The following is a 21,391-nucleotide window of genomic DNA, read 5'->3' on the forward strand; positions in this document are numbered from 1 at the left end:
TAGTTCCTGTAACATGTCTTAGATGGCGATGTTAACATAACTTTGGCTCGCCGCTTCAAATGTGTGCCTGATGATCAAGATGGAAATCTCGGTGATTTTAATGCTTGAATATTAGAGATTTTAATATTGGAGAGTTCAATGCTCTGAATATGAGATGATGATTTCACAATAGACATTACACTCATTGATATTTCGAAGCATCACTGAACCGATTGAACGATAGAAAATAATTGTAAAGAATAAATCATTAATTGAAAGTGAGAATAGTAAGCAGTAACAGAAAATTATATATCTGTTAATTTTTCAATAATGTGTAACAATGTATACATTCCGAATGTAGAATCTTAAAAAAATTCTAAGTAATGTTTTAAACAAAATAACGGCAAGTTGAATGCTGTTACTAATATAATAATAAATATCTTTTTTTTTTATATTAGAAACAAGAAACTCCTTCAAAATTGACGTATTTAATTTCAAGATAACTATAACTTCCATTTCTTATGTAATTCATCCATACCTTTTTTGTTATACGTCGTTTCAATCATGTATACATCAAATTCGATCGCACATTATACACGCTTTCTTCTAATTCCTACATACAATTTTATAGCTGTAGGAATTTTCTTACGAGTTCACGGTAATGTTTTATGTTTATTAGAATAGCTATCGGCATGTATCGTTGCCTAATAAACACCAGCAAATATCTACATTACATTGTCCCTCGCACTATACCGTTACGATACACAACGGCGCGTTGCACTTCCTGCTATCGCGGTAAGAATATAAATTGGTAAACTAAACCGGTGAAGTCCTACGTAGCCGAGCGTTACGTCATTAGGAACTCGCGCACAAAACAATTGAGAGCAGAGTCTCACTTTGGGATTCTCACGGAATCCTTACGAAATTTTAACATCCAGCCTACGTGCTCGGCAAAGATGTAGAAGCACTCGTGGAAAGCAAATATTTTACACATAAAATATTCAGAATACCGCGAGAGGAAAGGGTTTTTGAAGATAATTGTTTCTTTTAGGAAATGCTTGTTTTTATTGTGCATTTGTGTAAACACCGTAAATATTTAGCGTGCGTTAGCGTCTGAAATCTTTTTTCAATTTTTTTAATAAAAAATATTTTCATTATTTTTCAATATTTATGAGGGTATATAATTCTCACTGAATCGCGATTAGAGGCGAATTTCACGGCTTGATAACATAATTAGGGGATTAAGGGAATTATATAATATAATATAATTAGAGGAATTATATAAGAGAAAGTTCCTAATTATATCAGGAAAACAAAAATCTTGCGCAAATGATCTTCCACAACAACAGTGGAAACGGATTTCAAATTTAATCACATTGAGCGCGTACACTGTCATCTGGAAGATACCGGGGAGCGATCATCATCGATCGAATTACGTCACGCGATGCCACCGACTTTCTCCCGGTTCTCCCGACCTTGTTGTGCCTTTTTGCTTTCGTGTCTGTCCGGATGTGAATCAATCCATACGTTCGAAGTTCCAGGCGGACTCGGTAAAGGTCAGGCACGACCGATGAGGGTTAACGAACGGGTGGGGTAACAGGATGGACTTGAGAAAGCAAATTTTTGCAAAGGCCTGCTCGGAGGTCGAGGAAGTGCCGTGGGAGACCCTGAAATCCGATTCCCCGACTCGGTCGAGTCGTATTTCTCATCGTTCGAGTAACGCGATCGATTAGATAGATTATTACAGCAGCGTTTCCTATTATTAATACGATCGAGACTCGTGGAGTGCGATCTGCGTTATACAGTCTGTTTTTATAGATCTTTTTAGCTTCTTTTGCACATTGGAATCTTTTTTTCTTTAAAAGTGTTTTTGTTATAGGAGCGAGATTTGGAGTAAAAACGACCTGTTACGAAAAAAATTTTGTGGTATATAACATTTACGGAACTGATAACTTGCGCAAGAAAGCATGAATTGTCTTTGCTATAGAATTTGAGAGTTCACTCAGCTGTTCGTTCAACTAAGAAAACAACAATCTCTCAGCGTGTCTGCCTTTGTGGCGATTGTCGATCATGAGGACCATTTGAGAGACTTGCTTCTACAATTGAAAAATCAAGGTGAACGGTTGGTGCTAACAAGGTGATCTTATTCATACTACTTGGCGATATCTGTATGCACGAGCGTGCATTGTGATAATTAAGTGCCGATTCACATTTTTACGAGATTTAAAGAGTCGAAAATATAGATAGCAAAATCTACCTCTGTATAAAACGAACACGAAATTATTAATTATAAAATAATTTGTGAAATAGAAAATGTATTTAAAAATTAATTTTAAAATTGAGACTAAATTAATTATTCTATATTAAAATACTCTTTCTTTCTTCTAAACGTGAAAATCTTGCAATTATAAAATAATGAAACATCTTTTTGTAGTATTCTCAAGATGTTTCATGAATCATTATTGTGAAAAATGATAGGTGCTTACCATCCAGTCGACTTCTCACATCTACTTTCCATTTAATTTATATCATTACGACAATTTAATTGTGTTTCAGTGAATTGAAAAGTAGAGAGATGAGAAAAATAAACACGAAAAAATAAAAAGTTTCTTGGTATGTACCAAGATAAAAAATCTTTGTGATATGTGCCAGAACAAAAAAAACTTACAAGTGATCCATATAATTAGATTACGCAATAAAATTAAAATTAAAAATTGATTTAAATATATATTTACAACTCCAAATAATTTTTATTAAAATATACCGAACAATATTTTGACAATTACAGCTTTACGTATTTCTCATTTCTTCTGTGTTTTCCATTTTATCATATTGCAGTTGTCGAGTTAATTCTAGCCTCGGCACGTAGCATCGCTAAAAGTCATGCAAATGGAAAGGCGGTTTGATACAGAATAATAATAATAACAGAACTCGCATTTTCTTGCGCGATTCCCGCGAGGCGCTAAAGACGTCATCGGCAGGTGGAGTAGTCATCCCCCTTTGCTTATCGGTTGCGCTATCGATTCTGTCCCCGATTATTTTCACGAGCGCCAAAATGCACCAGTAGGCAAGATCCGTCGATTTTGCCGAAGAGGCAGCGGCGGAGGAGGAGGTGGAGGAGGGATCCACAGCCGTTGGAACTGTTGGAAGGGACGGTGGATCCTGGCGGCCTCGACGTGCCAGCTCCGCCTCGACCAAGTGAAAGTCGGATTTTGCTTTCTACCCGCTCTACCCGCGTTCGCCCGGTTCGCCTGGCCAGTGACAAGCGCGTCGCGCTCGCGTACGAACGCGCCGTTCTTTGGCTTGATAGCGATGATCCTTCCCGCGTGCGGCTAACGGCACTGACAGTTCTCACGTCTGCTGGACGCGACATCCGCGTCGAATGGGGACCGGTCGGGTGGCTCTCGATCGCGCGATGAACTGCGAGTGACCCGTTGGGCAGCCGCCGTGTGTAAACACACTCGTCGAGGACGGGGTCCACGAGCATCGCGAAGAGGCCGAGGGAGAGATATGCCGAGGTGCCGACGAGGAGCGGCCTCGCGTGGCCGCCAGGTCCTCCTCCTGCGCCTGCTGCTGGTCTGCGCGCTCGTCGCCACCGGTCACCAAGAGGGTAAGTTCACGAGGGAGAATCTCTTCGCTGGCGAACTTCTTGCTGCTTCTGCCAGTGCCAAGCACGACTTTAAAGCACCCGCGTTCGCTTCGCGTTCCGCTTGTCAGAGTGCGCTGTGGGATTACAACACGCTTGCAAACCTTTCATGGATACACTTCTTGGTGAACGTGAAGGATATTTATCTGGGGAGGGCACGAGTGACGGGCACCAACGACGACGGGACCACGGAGACTGGCCGGCCACGGCGGTTTCGGACCTTTCCACGCAAGATCTGAATGTTCGCCACGGTTCCCTCGCTGGAATGTACTGCGCAGTGGATTAGGAGTTTTGCGTAATTCGGATAATCTATAATTGTTGGGAAAGATTGACACGCATGAATTTTTCTTGCTACAATCGAGATTAATCGGGAACCACGGCGTTTGGTGTACCAAACATTAATATATTTTTCAATCTCTACTTTACGATTTTCGGTGCATGGCTCCATTCTTTTCTTCGTTATTCATAGAAGTTTTGCTAAAAAATTTAACTAGATATGAAAATAATTTTGTTTATCATTAAAATAATTATGTAAGACACACTTAAACTAGTCATCAGCACGTTAGAACTTTTTGCAGCATTACCATTAATATTTAAGCATCGTAGAAAGCTATATAATTATTTTGATGATCCAATAAAATTATTTTCAGATCTATATTTAGCTAAATTTTTAGATATTTCAACGAAACCTTTTTTTCCGTATACAGTTACGAATAAATGCGTGAGCTTATATTTCAGCCGCGAATCTACGAATTCGTTAATACGATGGATCTCCAAAGCGCAAACGTGAAGATTTATAAATTCATACGTCCGTTGATTCAAACCGAACTTATATCAGGATTAAAGAACCAATATCTCAAAATCCGCTGATGCTACGTATTGTTCATACTTATGCGGCATGTCCTACTTTTACTTCATTATACTTGAATGACAGATGGTTAGAATGGTTTAACGCCGATCCTTCTTCGGTGTGGATATATCGAGGAAAGTTATTGTCCACTGCAGATTTTCTCATGTAAAAATTCTATTAAAATCCGTTCTTTCAATCAATCAAAACTAGATTATGCTATCTAATATAGCTTCCGATCCTAAAATTTAGGATCTTCTCATCTCCAATGAATCCAACTAATTGCCTGAAAATCATTAAATTTGAAGAAAAATAGATTCTACGTTAATCGAAGAAATTATCGTCAGGAAATGACGCGATAGAATCTATCCAGACACCCCCGCATCTCTTACGCATCTCTTACGAAATGCACGATGCCAGGAGTCTTATAACGAACTCGATCACTTACGGCGTTATACTAGATTAGTGTATACTAAAAGCTATCAAACATAAAATTAGCAAAGCTAATAAAAAGTATAATGAATATTTTAAACGATTGAATGTTTAAAAATGATATTGTCACGTTATTTAATAGAGTCTACATGTATTACTTCGTTGTCAAAGTTGATTATATAATTTAGATACTTTATATAAAGCAATGTTTGTGTATACGTGTACTTTGATTCAACGTTCCTTCGATCTGTGACGGTCTGAGCGGCTGTAGCCATTCGATATTCGAAAATATCCCTTTTCCACAACCGCAAAACGGAACGTCGTTCGCGCGCGGATAATGGTCGGCGGTCACGAGCCGACCGCGATGTTTGCCCGCGCTATACGTAATTCCGAGGTAGTGGTAGCGCGATTCACGACACAATAGAATTGCGATACGGTTGCGAAGTGGCGATAGCGGGTCTCCTCGGACTCAGGGGCCTTATTGTCAGGTCTAATGGACGACGGATTATTGCGCTCCGCCCTTGTCGAACAGATTCGCTCCTCGCGATTTGTAATACCGAGCGGGCGCAGCCATTCTTCGCAACCTTGTCTTTGTTCGCCATTGTTACGCTTATCGTCGGACGCACGCGAACACGACGGATTGGCAAATGATTGTCGAACAATCGCGCCGTGTTACGCACGGACGTGCGAGAAACGCGCGTCATTACTCGCATTCTGAATTCTGAGGCGAATGTGAACGTACGCTGTTAGACGCTGTTATAGACATTAAGGTCTCGTAAATTTGCACAATTTGTAGATTTCCGCAGTTATGCGGATTATCTCAGAGCATTGCATTGTCTCTCGGCAATTGGCTGAATCTGAAATTGATTATTATTTCGCAGAAGCTATCTGTCGCTAGATATGTCGTAACTCCTCATCTTTCAATGTTGGACGTCTGCAGATTATTTTCGAAATTTAGCGAAGAAAAAAATATTTTATCAAGAAGCATCGAGACGTACACAATCCATTGACAATCTTGCTCGAAACACGAATAACTAAGCTATAAAAATTGTTAATATAATTTAATACAACACTAAAAATAAGCAACGAAGATGCATCTTTTTAATCTACCCGACCGAACGCCGATGGTAATTCTGATATATTTTTTATGCTAAAAAGAGCAGAAAAAATTGTATTATTAAAATTAAATAATTATCTTGTGAAGTCAAGAATCGCTACGTTTTTATTTTTGTAGAACCAGCAGCAATCGGTAACTACGACGAGGCATTAATTCGTGAAAGTTCCTCGCATGTGACTTTAATGAAATTTCGCGCGGCGTGCGAAGACTTCTTCGGAAAGGTCGAAGAAACTTTTGCCCGCTCGAAAGGTTCACGCACTCGAAAATTTCCGATGCAGTAGAAAGTGAAACGACCGATGGGTCCTCCTAATCTGTTATTCGAATTCGCGATCCCAAAATAGTCCCTGCGTCACTCGGACGGAGTGTCGTCGGGCGAAGTTCCTTTTCACTCTCCTTGCATTCCTTCTTGTCCCTCCCGTTCTCCTTTTCCTTCATCTTTATTCATCTTGAGGGCGTTTCGAGTGGCGCCAAAGGTCGTAGGAATTTCGACGGTATTAAGGGCCGATGCCAATGAACGACCTTCCATATTTAGATTGTCCTAATGAGTTGGCCCGTGATGTAGCAGGTAGATACGCGATTGGACACGATGAGAAGAAAATTCGCGTATGATTCGAGCTGAATGGAATCATGATGTAAGAATACAACGTTTCATTGTGCATAATGGCGATCGAATATCATTTTGGGGCAAATTTTTAATTAGTGCACTGAAAAAAATATTAAATTTTAATAAATATTTGTTTAAAAATAGTTCTAAATAAATATGTATTAAAATTAAATTTTAACAAATATTTACTAAGTACAAACATATATTGATTTGATACAAAAACCATTAATTTATACCTATAATTTTTTTATCGAGTAAATATTTATTTACTGTAAGTAAATTTTTTTTAATGTGATAAATTTCTAATAGCGGCTCTATATTGGCTTATAACATTTGAGGTTTATTTTCTGATTGGTCATCGATTGCGTATCTCGGAGCGAAACACCTTGTATTCTTACATCATGGATGGAATGTACTGCATAAAAATACTAAACACACGACTGAGAGATTTTCTATCGTCTCTTCGCTTCGCGAAGAGCAGTATCGATAGCGGTGATATTTTGTACCGCAATCGCAACGCTGTTGCCTTGTCACGGTTGCAGCACGGAGGAGTAGTCCTCACGCACCTTGAAATGCCAAATACGTACGTAGATCTGGAATATAAATTGTGGGAATTGTGCATTGTAAGGGAGGAACGTGATAAAAATCTTGTTTGCACGTAAAACGACGATAAATAAATATAGCTTTTCATAAATAAAGTAGGCTTGACTGAATAGCGATAAGATAAAATAAAACGATCTAATATAACGTTAAAAGAAAAATTTTTGAGGATAAGTATCGTATCAAAAAATATAATTATATTTTTAATTTATGCAAATTAAAATACAAAAATAAATCTTTTGAAAGAATATTATTCAATAAAAAGAAAAGAAAGACGAATATTAATTAAATTCGTAAGGTGCATACAAAGTGTATTTAAAAAAATTCAACAGATGAGCTATTAATCTGTATCGGATGTTGATTAATACTGACCCACTTCGAGGGAGGTATTATTAGATACCTCCGCGCTTTCCGTTTTCATGCCTCGTCGTAATGCGCACCGGCGCGCCTTCTTTTTCTCATTTTCACAATTCCTCGTGTATGCGACACGGAACGGCAATCAAGGAATTCAGAGCGCCACGTCGATGTCGACGTGAGAAATATCTACAGGCGCACGGAGCTCGCGCATACGACCTTCCCCGCGCGCGCGTCTCATTTTCCGACGGTATGACGTCTTTTCTCAATCGGATGTGATTCATGACGCCCATCCGATGATCCTTCACGGACGGTAGTCATCGGAGATGCCTCGTAACATCATGAACGAGAAATCGCGAGATTGGGAAAGTCTGACACATATATCGTTCGGAGGCTAAGAATGTAGGTATTAGCCTGCTCCTCGAAGGAAACACCGATTGCCCAACGAAAATTCGCGTTACAAAGCCAGAGTTCTTTACATTCGCAACAAAGCGCGATCAGACGTCGTCTATGGAGATTTAAAAAAATTAATATGCCTAAATATCTCTCCTTATCTGCAGATGTTTCGTAATACTGCGATATTTTTAATTGTAGAAGTAAACCGAGGCGTGGCCCAAAATACTTGTTTTACCGTAGTTATAATCAATCGACTCATTTCTTTGGCTTTTATGATATTTAACTTGATTAAACTCGATGATAGGAATTTACTTATAAATTTGCCTCCGGCTACTTCGGTCACACCTTAGAAGCGACTGAAATTGCTGACCTTTTAAATATTTCCAGGATTAAACTTACAATGTAAAGAAATTGTTTACATAATGGCTGCTTAAAATCACGTGATCATGGAAACGTAGATCTTCTTACCGGTAAAAAGCAATGATTTTAGATTACGTAAGATTGTTTCCTCATTTAATCGCTGTATACGGTTGCATCTCATAATAAGATAAATATTTATCACATTAAAATTGTGCGTTGGGATATAATTTAGAAAATTTTTTTTGCGGAAAGAAAACTTGCAAACTTGAGAAAGTGTAATAACATATGCGTAGCGAATTTCTCTACGTAATAGCAATAACGCGATCTGTCTTGGAGAGCAGCTATCGAGGAGATTTTAGAGAAAGTTTATAAAATCATACAACTAAGCAAATCATATAAAATAAACTATAACTAAGCAAATCATATTTAAAAAAAAACATATGTTATATTTACTTGTCTATCGCTGTCTCTTTCCTTTTCTTTTTCGCAGTTAAGTGCAGCTATGTTAGCTATGTCTTTATCACCTGTTTACTCGTCACACTCTATTTCACCTCACGTTCTCTCACTGCCGCTTCTCTTTCATTTAGGAAGTTTCCAAATCGCATTAATTCAACAAGCGGCTAAATATATAACACACTTTTCACACACTTATAACGCACTTTGTACAGATAAATGTTATTTTTTTTAATGCTACGCTGCTGATTTGTACATCAATTAAAGCGCCAACTTTCGCAATTTTCATTTAGTACCGACTTATATTTAACATGTAATTAATATTAATTTGTGATAAACAAATGATATATTAGAGAAACGAAGCATTTATTTATCGCGCGATTTCCATCGTAAATTTTTTTATATTCTCCATATTAATTCTCTTATACATATGTATATATTCATGGAAAAATATCCACCGAATAAAAATAAAAAAGCATAAAAATATTCTCGAAAAGACCAGATATTTTTCGTTAATTATTTTTCGAAAGCATTTTAATTTAAAAATTACCCGATACCCTGATATTTAATCATACATATGATATACCAACTGTAATACCGTCAGCTGTGATATCGTCAACGAAATCAGCCGCTGGAAAAGATAACTTTCATTCAAACCTATCAACAACATTCAAACGAGCCTCGTCAGCGGCCGAGTTAGAAAGTACCCCCTTTGTGCGTGCAGGCACGTTTCGTATCGACATACTGTGTGCACCGTATTTGGGTCTCGTTTTCGCTACCACGGAACAGATGGCAAAACCATGTACGGTGGTCATGCATACATAAAACGTCTTCTTTTGCCCGCAATTCCGCGCAATTCCTCGCGTTCTCGTGCGCCCCTCGAGCGGGTTAGATAACAAGCTTCACGGTACAATAAACGCAAGAATCGGGGCTCTCGACCACTACACGTGTTCGTTTAACGTTTCCACGCGTGCAACGTGGAATGGAGCGAATTCTCTCCTTTGATTTCGATAAGTTCGCACGCAAAGTGCGATCTCGCCCAAATGTCAGTGGCAAAGTTTAAGCTGATCTGGGTTGTTTTAACATCAGCGCCAGACTGTTTGATGATGTCATAATCATGCAACGCATGATTTCCTCGTTTCCCTCTCAAATCAGAGCAAGTTTTGCGTTTTGTCTATTATTAACGTAACTGGTGTAACGAAAGCGTTGAATGGATAAGAATCAACGAGCGTTCGGCAAACATGGATACGTGAGACGTGCGAAACCTTTGAATATGCTATTCGCGACGTCGGATGATTCCTCGATTTCACAAGGACGTGCTTGATACTTTAATGAATGGAAACTTTCATTGGCAGAAATCGACAGTTTAGATATTAAATCGCAATAAATTTACTTTATTACTAGTAATGTCATATGAAGACTATCGAACGCATATCGGTGAAACCTACGGTTACTTGCAAATGGAGATAAAAGAAAAGTAAAATATAAAAAATCCTATGTGAGAATAATATAAATAAGCGCAATCTATCTACGATAAAATTCAAGGTAAGTTTATAGAAAGTGATTTGATCACTTCACTTTTCATGTCACAGATGATTAGAAGCGTTGACATTAAAAGAACACGTAAGAAATGAAAGAGAAATTATAGATTTGAAAAGATATATATTTCTCATTAGTCATTATTAACAAAATGAAATTTTTTCTGGAGAAGAGTTGATTTATTTTCCAAGTATAACTATTAAAATATCAAAGAATCAATCTATATATATGTTTGTGATCCAAATCAAATAAAAATCTACTACATAAGATGTATTTATAAAGATTATGCGTTTCGCGGGTTTTAGAATAAAATGTATCTATGTTTCATCGCCAAAGTATAGTAACGCTTTCTCCACAGAAAGCGTAAACATGTTCTATCAGTAATGACGCAATTGTACGATAATAAATTAAAATACAAAACGCAACGATCGCTCAATAATATGCACGATTACGAGCTAAGAATTCATGCAGGCATATCCGTCGGCAGGCGCTCGAATTGAACGAAGGACGATCGAAAGGAGAGCGGCTTCATTGCCTAAGCCTTCGTTACACTCCAATCGAATGGGCACTTCCTCGCCGTGTCCCGGTCGTGAAAGTATACCTCTCGCACAGGGAAGTGCACGCCAAATTGACCATGTAAGAGTTTTTGAATTACGCCAATCGGTGATCGGACCGATATCGCGTATATTTGATATTCCACATCGGGTGAGAAACGCTTGTCGAATCGGCTTCGAAAAGGGGAAGGATTCGCTTGAATGATCGCGTTAACGCGAATCGCGAAACACGCTCTCCTCGAGATATTTTCTTATGCGATTATTAGAGTTGTCACAAATATCTCGTCTTAAAATTTCATATAACTTTTCTCTGATTTACAGGCAAAATTTCATTATTTTCTCTGACGCTTTTAATATTTTGAATTTTTTTATATTTTCGTCCTGATTTGGAAATCATCAAATATTTTGTTGAGACAGCAATTTAACATAGCAATGTAAATTACTATTAATGTTGCTAACACTATTTACATTTAATTGTTAAGTTGATATAATTTTAAAACTGCGTGGGTGTACACATATTTAAACTTCTTTATAAAGTCAAGAATTTTAATTTTCCAAAAAATTTTGTAAAATTTCCTAATTTTTCACTCATTTCTCTGATCGCTTTCAATTTTCCTGAGATTTTCCTGATTTCCAATTTCGTGGCAACCCTGTAAAATTCATCATAGGCTTCGTAAACGAACGTGAAAAATCAGACCCCGTGTCTTCACGGTATGTTTACGACGCGTGGAATTACGCGAGACATTTTGAGAAGCTACCGAGTTACATAAGTTACGCATAACGATCTCGTAATGCTCTCATAGCATTGTCTTCTCTATTCATTATCTCATCAGTGCAGAAAATTAAACTCATTTCAAAATGTCTTATTCTCGCGTTCACAACGTGAAATAACAGTACTCTCGGTGCTTCTTGATCTTTCATTCAAATTTTAAGAACTTCTTTCAGATCATACTTATTTTTCAGAAAAATAATATGTATGCGATATACACAAAAATGCCAATAGACGGAATATTACTAATATTATAATAATTAAGACAATAATACAGATGTAAAATAACACAACGTTTAAATCCACTATTTTTCGTTTATAAATATGCAAAAGTGCATATAAAAAAATCTTGCAAAATCTTATTTATGGAGGGAAATCCTTCGAGTGGATTATAAGAATTTAATGAAGAATTCAGGAGTCAGTCAAGTGGAAACGTAACAAAGCCTATTGCGCGAACAAATTCGCGGTCGCGCTCCGTTTGTCCGTTGAAAGTAAGTTGAACAAGGATCTTTGCCCGCGCGGGTCATTAATCCCATTACGGAGTAATGCGAACTGATTATCTATTACCGCGATTTCATTATTCGCGCGCACATATATATCGCTACCCGTGGCAGCGATAATGTCTGGCGTTAAGCATAAAATATAGCCTACTTCGAGTCTCGAAGGCTTCGGTGTTCCGGTGGAATCTCTCCCGCATAAAGTACGAGCTGATCTCCGAGCTCGATGTCGCAAAAATGCGTGCGTAAGCAGCCCTTCGCACGATATTCCGCGGAAAAAAGAAGAGAAAACCGCCCTTTTTCGCGACACGATCGGTAATTAAAGCACGATCGAATCAGCGATGAATTCTCGCGTGGACAGCTGATTAAAAAGGAACAGCGCGAACGCTCGGTTTAATCCGTTCGCTCGTTACTCCTGCGCATTGCTCTTATTTGATATTTACGCACGAATTTCGCGGCCGTCCGTCGTCCGGCTCGATAGCGATCGTCGATGCGCGTCGCCGATTAACCGCAAGGTAGCAATCATCGTGCGGCGCAGTTGCAATTAGCATTTTACGGAGGTGGATTTTTCTTTCATTGCGGCAGTCTCGCATCGCAACCTTAAAAGCCCACGTTAAAATAACGTGGTACTAAAGGACAGTAATTCATTGCGCATCTTTGGCACGGACAATAGAAAAAGATTGCGATTTTTAACGCAAGGCGGAAAATACTTACCATATACTCCTTACTTATTTTATCACAGAGATTATCTCAGCCAATTATTTCATTCACGTTCGTGGAACTATTAGTCTATTATAATATAAAAGATATTTTGAGAAAAAGTGTCGTGCTGATAATTTTTAACGTAATTTTCCAGCGACATTTCTCGTTGGTACTAGCAGAGATCTGTATTCTACAATTATTTTTAAACAGAGTTCTGGCTGCAATTTTTGGTTTTTCAGTCTTAATTGTACAAAACATGTGAAACTATTTTTTATTTTTATAAAGAATTGTATAGAACTATGAAAAATACTGTCATTATTCCTTTCATATTAATAGAATATTGGATACCCAAAAGTGGGTTTGTGAAGTTAGTACGACATTCTATTAATCAAAAAAATAAAGATCATTCTAGTATCACTTTCATAGTTTTATAATTCCTTATAAAAATAAAAGAGTTCCACATTTTTTATACTAAAAAACCAAAATTGAAAATATGATGTAACTTTGCGAATCTATCATAATACCTCCTCTCTAAAGTACAAGAAAAAGATAAATATTTCCGCTTTTAGCTACAGATGCCATTAGTATTACTCAAGTTCTATCAATATATGTAATTTGAAAATAAAATTCCAACAATTACCAATTTTAATACACTTTATGCATATGCTTACATTTTCTAATCAGTTTCATCTCATCATTTATTAACATCATTTATTAACATTGTATTTTATTCCTCGTTCATTTCGATGCACCGGCCAATCTCCGATAGACACAGAGAATTACTGTTCCAATTTATCCTTTAATCAGATTTGCCTCTCGATGGGAGCCACATCTCACAATCATCACTTTACTGCGCGTCGTTGCATTTTCTTCTTTACGCCTCTTCTTACGTTTCGCCCTAAGCGATGCCTTGGGGTCGTGCGCGATCGATTCGTGGCGATGCATCAACCGAGCCGAGGAGAGAGAGAGAGAGAGAGAAGTGCTTAAACACCTTGTAAGAGCAACCCGCGCGGCCGTGGTAGCGCCGGGGAATCCCGCCTTAATTTATACTCGCCGATCTATTAATCCCGGACCGATTGTGAAGCGTGGTGAATGCGATCGGCCGGCCGGCCGTAATTATAATTATCCCGACTATTTGCAGCAGCATAACTCACGACGACGCGCGGTAAAAACGCAAAGTGCGATCGTTCCACGGTCGGGGGACGATCATAGATCATTTCGGCGGTCGTTACGGGACGCGCGATCGTCGTGATTAATGCGTGCACGCGCGCGATAACACGGACATGAATTTGTAACCCGTTTTTCAATTTTATTGCAGATTACACGGTGGCTGAGAAAGAAAGAAAAGAGAGGGAGAGAGAGAGAGAGAGAGAGAGAGAGAGAGAGAGAGAGAGAGAGAGAGAGAGGAGAAAGCCGCGAACAAGTAGTGGAGAAATCGCATATAATTCTTCGCGAGTCTTGTAAAATTAGGGAAAACAGACATTTCTGCTTGAGACGTGAGATTCCGAGTCTTTGTTGTGCGAGGAAACGCAATTAGCATAAAGAAAATTGATCCTGTTCACCAACTTTTGCTCTGCAAACCGTCCGACTTGGAGATCGACGTTCGACATCATTGAGCTGCTTGTCGAATGATCGGTGATTTCAACAACTGTTCAATGAACGCTCTACAATGCGCACGAGTTTCCAGAGCACGAATACTCTCGCGTGCGTGATTAATTATCCTAAAATCGCGCGGCAACAATTGCAACCGAGCGAGAAATGCCCTGCGGGATAAAACACGCGCGCAAATGCGAGTCGCTCGCGAGCGCCTTGTGACCCCGACTTAATTTATATTCGCCCTCGGATTTTTTTCTCAAGGCCTCCTCGTCGATCCGATCGCGCCGTTTACACCTACAGAACTATTCTAGTTACGGCACACTGAAACACAATACTAGTATACCACGAGTGGACAACAAAGGGACTTTCAGATTGAATTGCGTACCCGGAGGCTACTCGTATTATTTCAGTGCCGAGCATCAGATATAAGGTAGAAAGAGAGGCCGAAAGAGAGAAAGAGAATAAAGGGGTACTTAGTCTCAATTACCGAAGTCCATAACCGATTAGAAATTATGTAATGATTACGAAAAATATATAATTATAGCACAGAGGATAACTTAACGAATCTTCGCGCCAAAAATGAATTTTCTTGGATTTTTAAGGAAGGAAGCATAATCAAACGTATTTGTAGACGAAAAGAATATAATTGTTATGTTTGCAAAGTGTAATTTCGACTTGCTTTCTTAACAATAATTGTCATTTATTTATTATGTAAAATATTAATAAAAATCAGCTATATGTATAGCAGAAGATTTTTTTTATCAAGATCTAATTAAATAAAGTATCATTACTCTTATTTTAAATAATTTTTGTAAACTGTTAAATATATTACGTGATTTATTTTCTTTTTTCTCTCTCTCTCTTTCTCTCTTTCTATCTCGCTTGACATATTGATGTGTATCTCGTGCCTTTATTATAGCGCGCGACGTAATATCGCGCTCGTTACGTTACTCCTCGTTGCTCTCTATCTTCCATTTAGGCGTATCCACAAGTTGCCTTCTTCGACATATGCACCGAAGTAATATCCATCCCGAAGATTTTTATCCGCTAGTATATTGCGCAAACCGCTAATAAATTATGCCCGCGCGAGTCGTTTAAATGCACGGTGCCGCAGCGAAATGCGCGATACTTCGCCTTTCACCTTGCTACGATAATGCATTCTGTCGTGCATTGTGGTTTGGTTGGGATAACTGCCATCGTATTATCGTATGCTGTATTTCGAGCAACAATTACACGGAAACGATTGTCAAAAATCAACCGCTGAGAACCGTCGCGGTTTCTCGCGATTAATAAGGAGTAAATAAAAATCATGGTGCTATGTTGCCTTTTTATGTGCATGTCGCTATGAAAGTGCTCTCAATATTTGCAAATTACAAAAATGAATCAGCAAAGAATAAGATCTCTCTTTCACAACCTTTTGTCGCAGATGTACAAGCAGCATTGTCTAAAGACTTGTTCTTAAAAAAAAAATATGTATACGTATATTATAATAATCTTTAGACAGAATGTGTTGTTTGTGCATCTGCGACAATAGTTTATGGAAAAGAAATCTTCTCTTTGCTGATACGTATACTTATATTCTTGCGAGACAGTGCGAGCACTTTCTTATATTATATGTATTACGTTGTAAATCCGAGAGAGAGAAAAAGAAATCAAGGTAAAGAAATTAAGGTCGTTTCTTTCCGTAAATCAAATGTTCTCACGAAAATAGATATTAGAAAGCGTCTTCGCTTTTTCCAAGATTTTTAGCAATATAACTGGACTTTATAAGATAAATCGTCGTTAAAAAAAGCATGCTCGGTACCAAATTCTGTAAAACACATTTTCTTGCACGAAAAGGATTGTAAAAATAAAAACCGTCTCGAAAATTATAATATTCCTTGATAACATTGTTTGCCTAAGTCTCGTCTGATTGACTTGCAGAAACGGTTCGGTCCTGGGACAAGCTCTCGCAGTTGATACCAACGAATTCGGTGTACGAGAAGCAAGACCGAAATGCATCACCGTCCAGTAACGAGGCCGATGCATCGCTGGCGCATTTGCCGGGGGAAAACAATGTGATGGACATATCGAAATCAAAAGAAGGAGGCGATCACAAGGGAGAGGAGGAAGAGAAGGAGAAAGAGCCTAAGCTGACGTATGACGTCGAGGAATACGGAGATGAAGATAAGCACGAAGAGGAAGAGCTCGAGGAGGAGGAGGTGGAGCAAGTGGAGGTGGAAAAGAAAGATCTTCCTGATAATGAGAATGGCGCAATGAAGAAAGAGAGATCTCCACCGGAAACTAGCAGCGTGTCGAATATTGAAGCGGGAGACAAGGGTGGGGATTATCTCGAAGATCTCCCGGCGAATCAAGATGACAATACGTATTATTATTATGAAGAGTACGAAAATGGAAATCGTTCTCTGTACGACGCTGCAGGTGAGATTCGGCCGTTTCTAGTCACATTGAACTGTAATTGTTTATTTCTCTTCTCGTGGACGCGCGATTAATAATGATGAAAATCTTTGTATCTCAATTTTCGTATATCATTAATTTAATATTTTGTAAAAAAGTATCAGATCTTCTTCAATATATACTTACTAGCATAAAACAAGTAGATTCTACAATTGCATTTCAATTTGTTGTTCTTAAAAATGAGAAAAATATGAACCAAGTTTCCATTCCGTCCAACTCAAATATTTGACATAACTAAAAAGTTTGATTCTTCTTAAACCTTCTAAACTCTAAAAACAGTTTTTTTTTCCATTGTATTTTATAAGAAGATTTAACATCTTTCAATTTCTTCGAATACATTCTAAATAATCTGTTTCCACTCGTTTTAGAAGGTGAAAATCTCGACTACTTAGACACGGAATCTGAAGAGGAGGATGTCACGCCGGCGAATTCGTCAGAATTGGAACACGGCGTTTTAGAAAAGAGAGATGAAGACGTTTCGCACGAGTCGACTTCTAACTCGTCGCGAATTGTCGAGGAGGAAGTTAACAATCCGATATCGTCGACCGAGTTGGAGCAAGGCTCGTCCATGGAGGGTAGCGACAAAACGTTCACTACGCTCGGCACATCCGGGAAGGAGGATCCTAAAAACGTCTCCGCCGAGATCAGTTCTATTTTGATAGGCGGTGCCGTGGTCTCCGTGGTGACTACGAAGAGTGTGGTGAACGGTACAATATCAGTACCAACGACGGCCTCACCGGTTACCACAGAGCAAGTTCCGTCGCCGCCGCCGTCGTCGTTACCCGAGATAACCGAAGAACACCCAGAAGTGACCACGGAAGACTCCTCGAGAATCCTGGCCTCTGTGCAGACCAGCCGCAGCGTATCGGGTGCACGCTTTCTGCCGTTTCCAGTAATAGATCGCGTAGAGCAGGTGGAAGCGCACAGTGGATCGCTTGAGAGCAAGAAAACGTCGCAACCACCGTCCACGGAGAGCATTATTGACAAGCTCGACTGGGCGCAGTCCAAGCTATCTAGCGATCTTCTGCCAGCGGCCATCCTCGGTACCGGTGGCTTCCGAAACAACGGTAATACGTTGCAACTGGATGTGTTAGCCGAGCGAGATCGCACGACGACGACTACTCGTAGGAGTTTCACGACCACGGCCAAGGTACCAGTCATCGGGAAGTTCATACCACGACGTTACAACGACAGAAAACTGAATTACACCAGCACTAACACGGCAAAGCCGCGATTTGAAACTACGGTCGACACTCTGGAAGGTTTGCTGCCTCGAAATTACGTGTCGAGAGGAACTACCCCGAGTGCAGTTTTCAAGACAAATTTCAGGTTGGATATATCACATAAATTTTTGGAAGATTTTATAAAATTTATATTTGCGCGAGTATTATACATATCACAATTTGGAAACAATAGGCGACGTGAAAATATGTTTTGATGAATGAATTTTTTAGTTACCAGCAACAAGAACGACAAATACGCTTATTGTCATAATTACATCGATGAATCAAGATTTGAGTTAAAAGTGATAGTTATCATTTTTTTTTCAGGTGGCCTTCTTCGAAACCGACATCCACGGAAGCAACAGAGACAAAAACCACATCGACGACACCACGAGCGAAACCTAAAGCCGACGTTCTCGTCCAAGATATTAGTGCATTCCTGCCTGCAGGATACAAACTAAAGAAAGAAGATGAAGTTGTCACAGAGAGTTCCCTCCTCAGCGAAATCCTTGCCAAATCTCAGGTTGATATTTCGTCTCTCTTACCACCTGGTTATGACAAAAAGAAAGTAGAGGAAGAATCCAAGTCAAAAGATACTAAAACGACAACGTTGGCAACAACAGTAAAAACGACGACAGCGAAAAGTACAGGCAGCTCTCCGGAAAAGATCGCCCCGTCTATCCAAGATCTCTTCGCATCTTCTAAAGTCGATATTTCCGCCTTATTACCTAAAGATTACGAACAAAAAAAGAAAGACTCCGTTCCGAACAGTAAAGCTACTGATGACGTGAACAGCGAGCAGAATACGACAGTCACAGAACGAACTGATTCCGAGTCACCTACCACGAAGAAAGCTGGTGGCTTGAAGATCGTATTTCCCAGTAGACCAGGTGGTCGCAAGCCGATTCAAAAAATAACTACTCCGCAGACACCGCGTGGAGATGGTCCAGGCACGGTAACGCCAAAAATACAAAAGGGATGGCCAACCCGGTAAGCTAGTCCTATAACGTTACACATTATTATTAAAAGAATAGCTTCTTTTTTAACACTAGAAGTACCAATGTTTCTTACTCATTAAAAGGATCGAGCAAATAAATTACAAAAAAATTTCAGAGCTACTACAGAGTTCACTGGATGGCCAACTTCGTCCACCACGCCGATCTCCATTGAAAAGTTGTTGGAAGCAGCACGTACAGCTACGGTAGCGCCGATAAACATGTCGTTTATTCCCAGTACGAATGAAATCTCGAGTACAACATCGTCGACGACGACAACGACGACGACGCCAAGACCGACTACTCCTGGCATATGTGATGATGAGTGCGAGGTCGCCGGTACAATACGTATTATTGGAAACGCGACGTGGATACCAGAATTGTACGATCGAAACACTCACGAGTGGCAAGAACTTGCAAATCACGTGGAACGAGAGGTATATTCTTCGTTCAACTTGTCAATATCTTCACGAAACGCCAATTATATTTAAATCACATATTTTTTCAGATGAACTTTATATTCTCGAAATCCAGTTTTTTAATGAATTGGTACAAAAACATAAGGATCGATTCTTTCAGGTAATTCAGACTTTGTAATTTAAAGCAGTAGTATCGAAAAGCATGGAAGATGATTACAAGTATAATCATAGCATTATTTGCTATAAGTGAGATTTTTATTATATATTATATTTTTGTGAATTGTATTTAGTAATTAGACATCACTTCGTCATACTTTGAATTAGTCGATTTCATATTACTGATTCAACAAAGATATTAACATTTTCAGTCAAGGCAGCATCCTAGTAGACTACTTTGTCGAGCTAGCCAATTTACAGCAGAAAGTGAACACGCAGGAATTAAAAGTGATTTTCCACGACTCGCTCAGGACATACAATGCCAATCAGTGGAATGAAACAAGCTTGAAGGGTCCACTAAGGATGGGAATGTTTACTATCGATCCTAAGTACACTGATTTCGTAGGTGCGTCATCTCAAAAACTTGTTTTTTTTTTTCATCAATATCCTGTTTACTTGTTCACTATATACATATCTTTTTTTAGTCATACCTAAAGTAAATATGCCGCAGTATATTGAGAAGGATGATAGATTGATACCCCAGTGGGCAATCGCAGTGATAGTGATAGGTGTCGGAGGTTTGCTATTTATTATCGTGTTTGGTGTGTCTGTGGTAAGTCAAAACCGTTCGAAGTTTTCGTATAGTTGTACAATAAACAAAAATAAAGATAATGAATGAATTTATTTTCCAGCTCGTCAACAGGCAAAATGGATCGAAACTGAAACCGACCATGTCGGCTATTTATGATGAAGAAGTGGTTAAGCACGCGTCGAGTCACAGATCGAGTGACTATTCGAAGCCAGTAACCCACACAATATGGACCGATCCCGACGTCTCTTGGAATGACAAGTCTTTCGAATCGAATTCTAACAAGGTGAATAAGCGTGGAAAGTAATATCAAATCGATTGAATATCAAGCATCATGTACTTATCTTGGACTCGTTTCTATTTAGATTTTGGTCGACAAGACCTTCCAGGACAAGAAATACAATATGTACGACAGTTGGCGATCCGAGTGGAATGGTTATTATTACAATCCTTCGCATACGAGCAGCAAATACGGTTACGACAGTACCACGAACTTGTCAAACCGTCACCATCCCGACTACGATACGAATTTCTAAACGGCAATAAACTGTAATTTCTTCTACCAATACCGAGATTTCACTTAATTTATTCGGCGTCTTAGGTAAGCAGCTACGAGAGACTCATCGGAATATTTACTCTATTTTTCAACACAACGCGTGTGCATTTCGATAAGAGATTACCAACACTTCTACGTAGAATATTTTCAATATAGGGTTTGTTATCTTGTATTTCGTACATCTAACAACTTGTGTTCATTATTTTGCGACATCGAATTCGTTCATTCTTTAGCTGTTTGCCTTAATAAGGGATTTATTTATTCTAGTCAGAATAATAAGTAATTATATTGTAATCGGTCACTCTCCACCAAAACCGATACTATCACGCCAATAATATGTTTGCCACGATGTGCTTGAAATTGCAGATGTGAAAAGTAGAATTAAGCGACAAAAATGGCAATTACACCGATAACGAAATACTTTCTCATTTATAAATGAAATGAGATACTGAGTAGAGATCAAATCATTATGTATATCACAATCTTTTTTATAATCACAGTTATTCGTACATTCATTTAGCATCACATAAAAATATATAAAATTGGTACAT

At 38.8% G+C, this 21,391-nt stretch overlaps 1 protein-coding gene across 1 annotated transcript; it reads left to right on the forward strand.

Moving 5' to 3' along the window:
- Positions 1 to 3,246: 3,246 nt before the first annotated feature.
- LOC108767067 (nuclear pore complex protein DDB_G0274915) lies at positions 3,247 to 21,389 on the forward strand. Its single transcript, XM_018516745.1, has 10 exons — positions 3,247 to 3,589; positions 16,369 to 16,866; positions 17,271 to 18,231; positions 18,453 to 19,115; positions 19,239 to 19,557; positions 19,629 to 19,699; positions 19,908 to 20,101; positions 20,181 to 20,308; positions 20,388 to 20,570; positions 20,650 to 21,389. The coding sequence occupies exons 1-10, from the start codon at positions 3,490 to 3,492 to the stop codon at positions 20,818 to 20,820; spliced, it is 3,288 nt and encodes a 1,095-aa protein (XP_018372247.1). The 5' UTR covers positions 3,247 to 3,489; the 3' UTR covers positions 20,821 to 21,389.
- Positions 21,390 to 21,391: the final 2 nt, after the last annotated feature.

Source organism: Trachymyrmex cornetzi, unplaced genomic scaffold (assembly GCF_001594075.2).
Source record: "Trachymyrmex cornetzi isolate Tcor2-1 unplaced genomic scaffold, Tcor1.1 scaffold646, whole genome shotgun sequence".
Classification (NCBI taxonomy): domain Eukaryota; kingdom Metazoa; phylum Arthropoda; class Insecta; order Hymenoptera; family Formicidae; genus Trachymyrmex; species Trachymyrmex cornetzi.

Excerpts from the sequence above, each read along its gene's own strand:
- LOC108767067 (XM_018516745.1), top strand. The coding sequence starts at position 3,490 with ATGCCGAGGTGCCGACGAGGAGCGGCCTCGCGTGGCCGCCAGGTCCTC. Across the intron at positions 18,232-18,452 it reads GTTTTCAAGACAAATTTCAG|GTGGCCTTCTTCGAAACCGA; the intron begins GTTGGATATATC and ends TTTTTTTTTCAG. Across the intron at positions 19,116-19,238 it reads CAAAAGGGATGGCCAACCCG|AGCTACTACAGAGTTCACTG; the intron begins GTAAGCTAGTCC and ends AAAAAATTTCAG.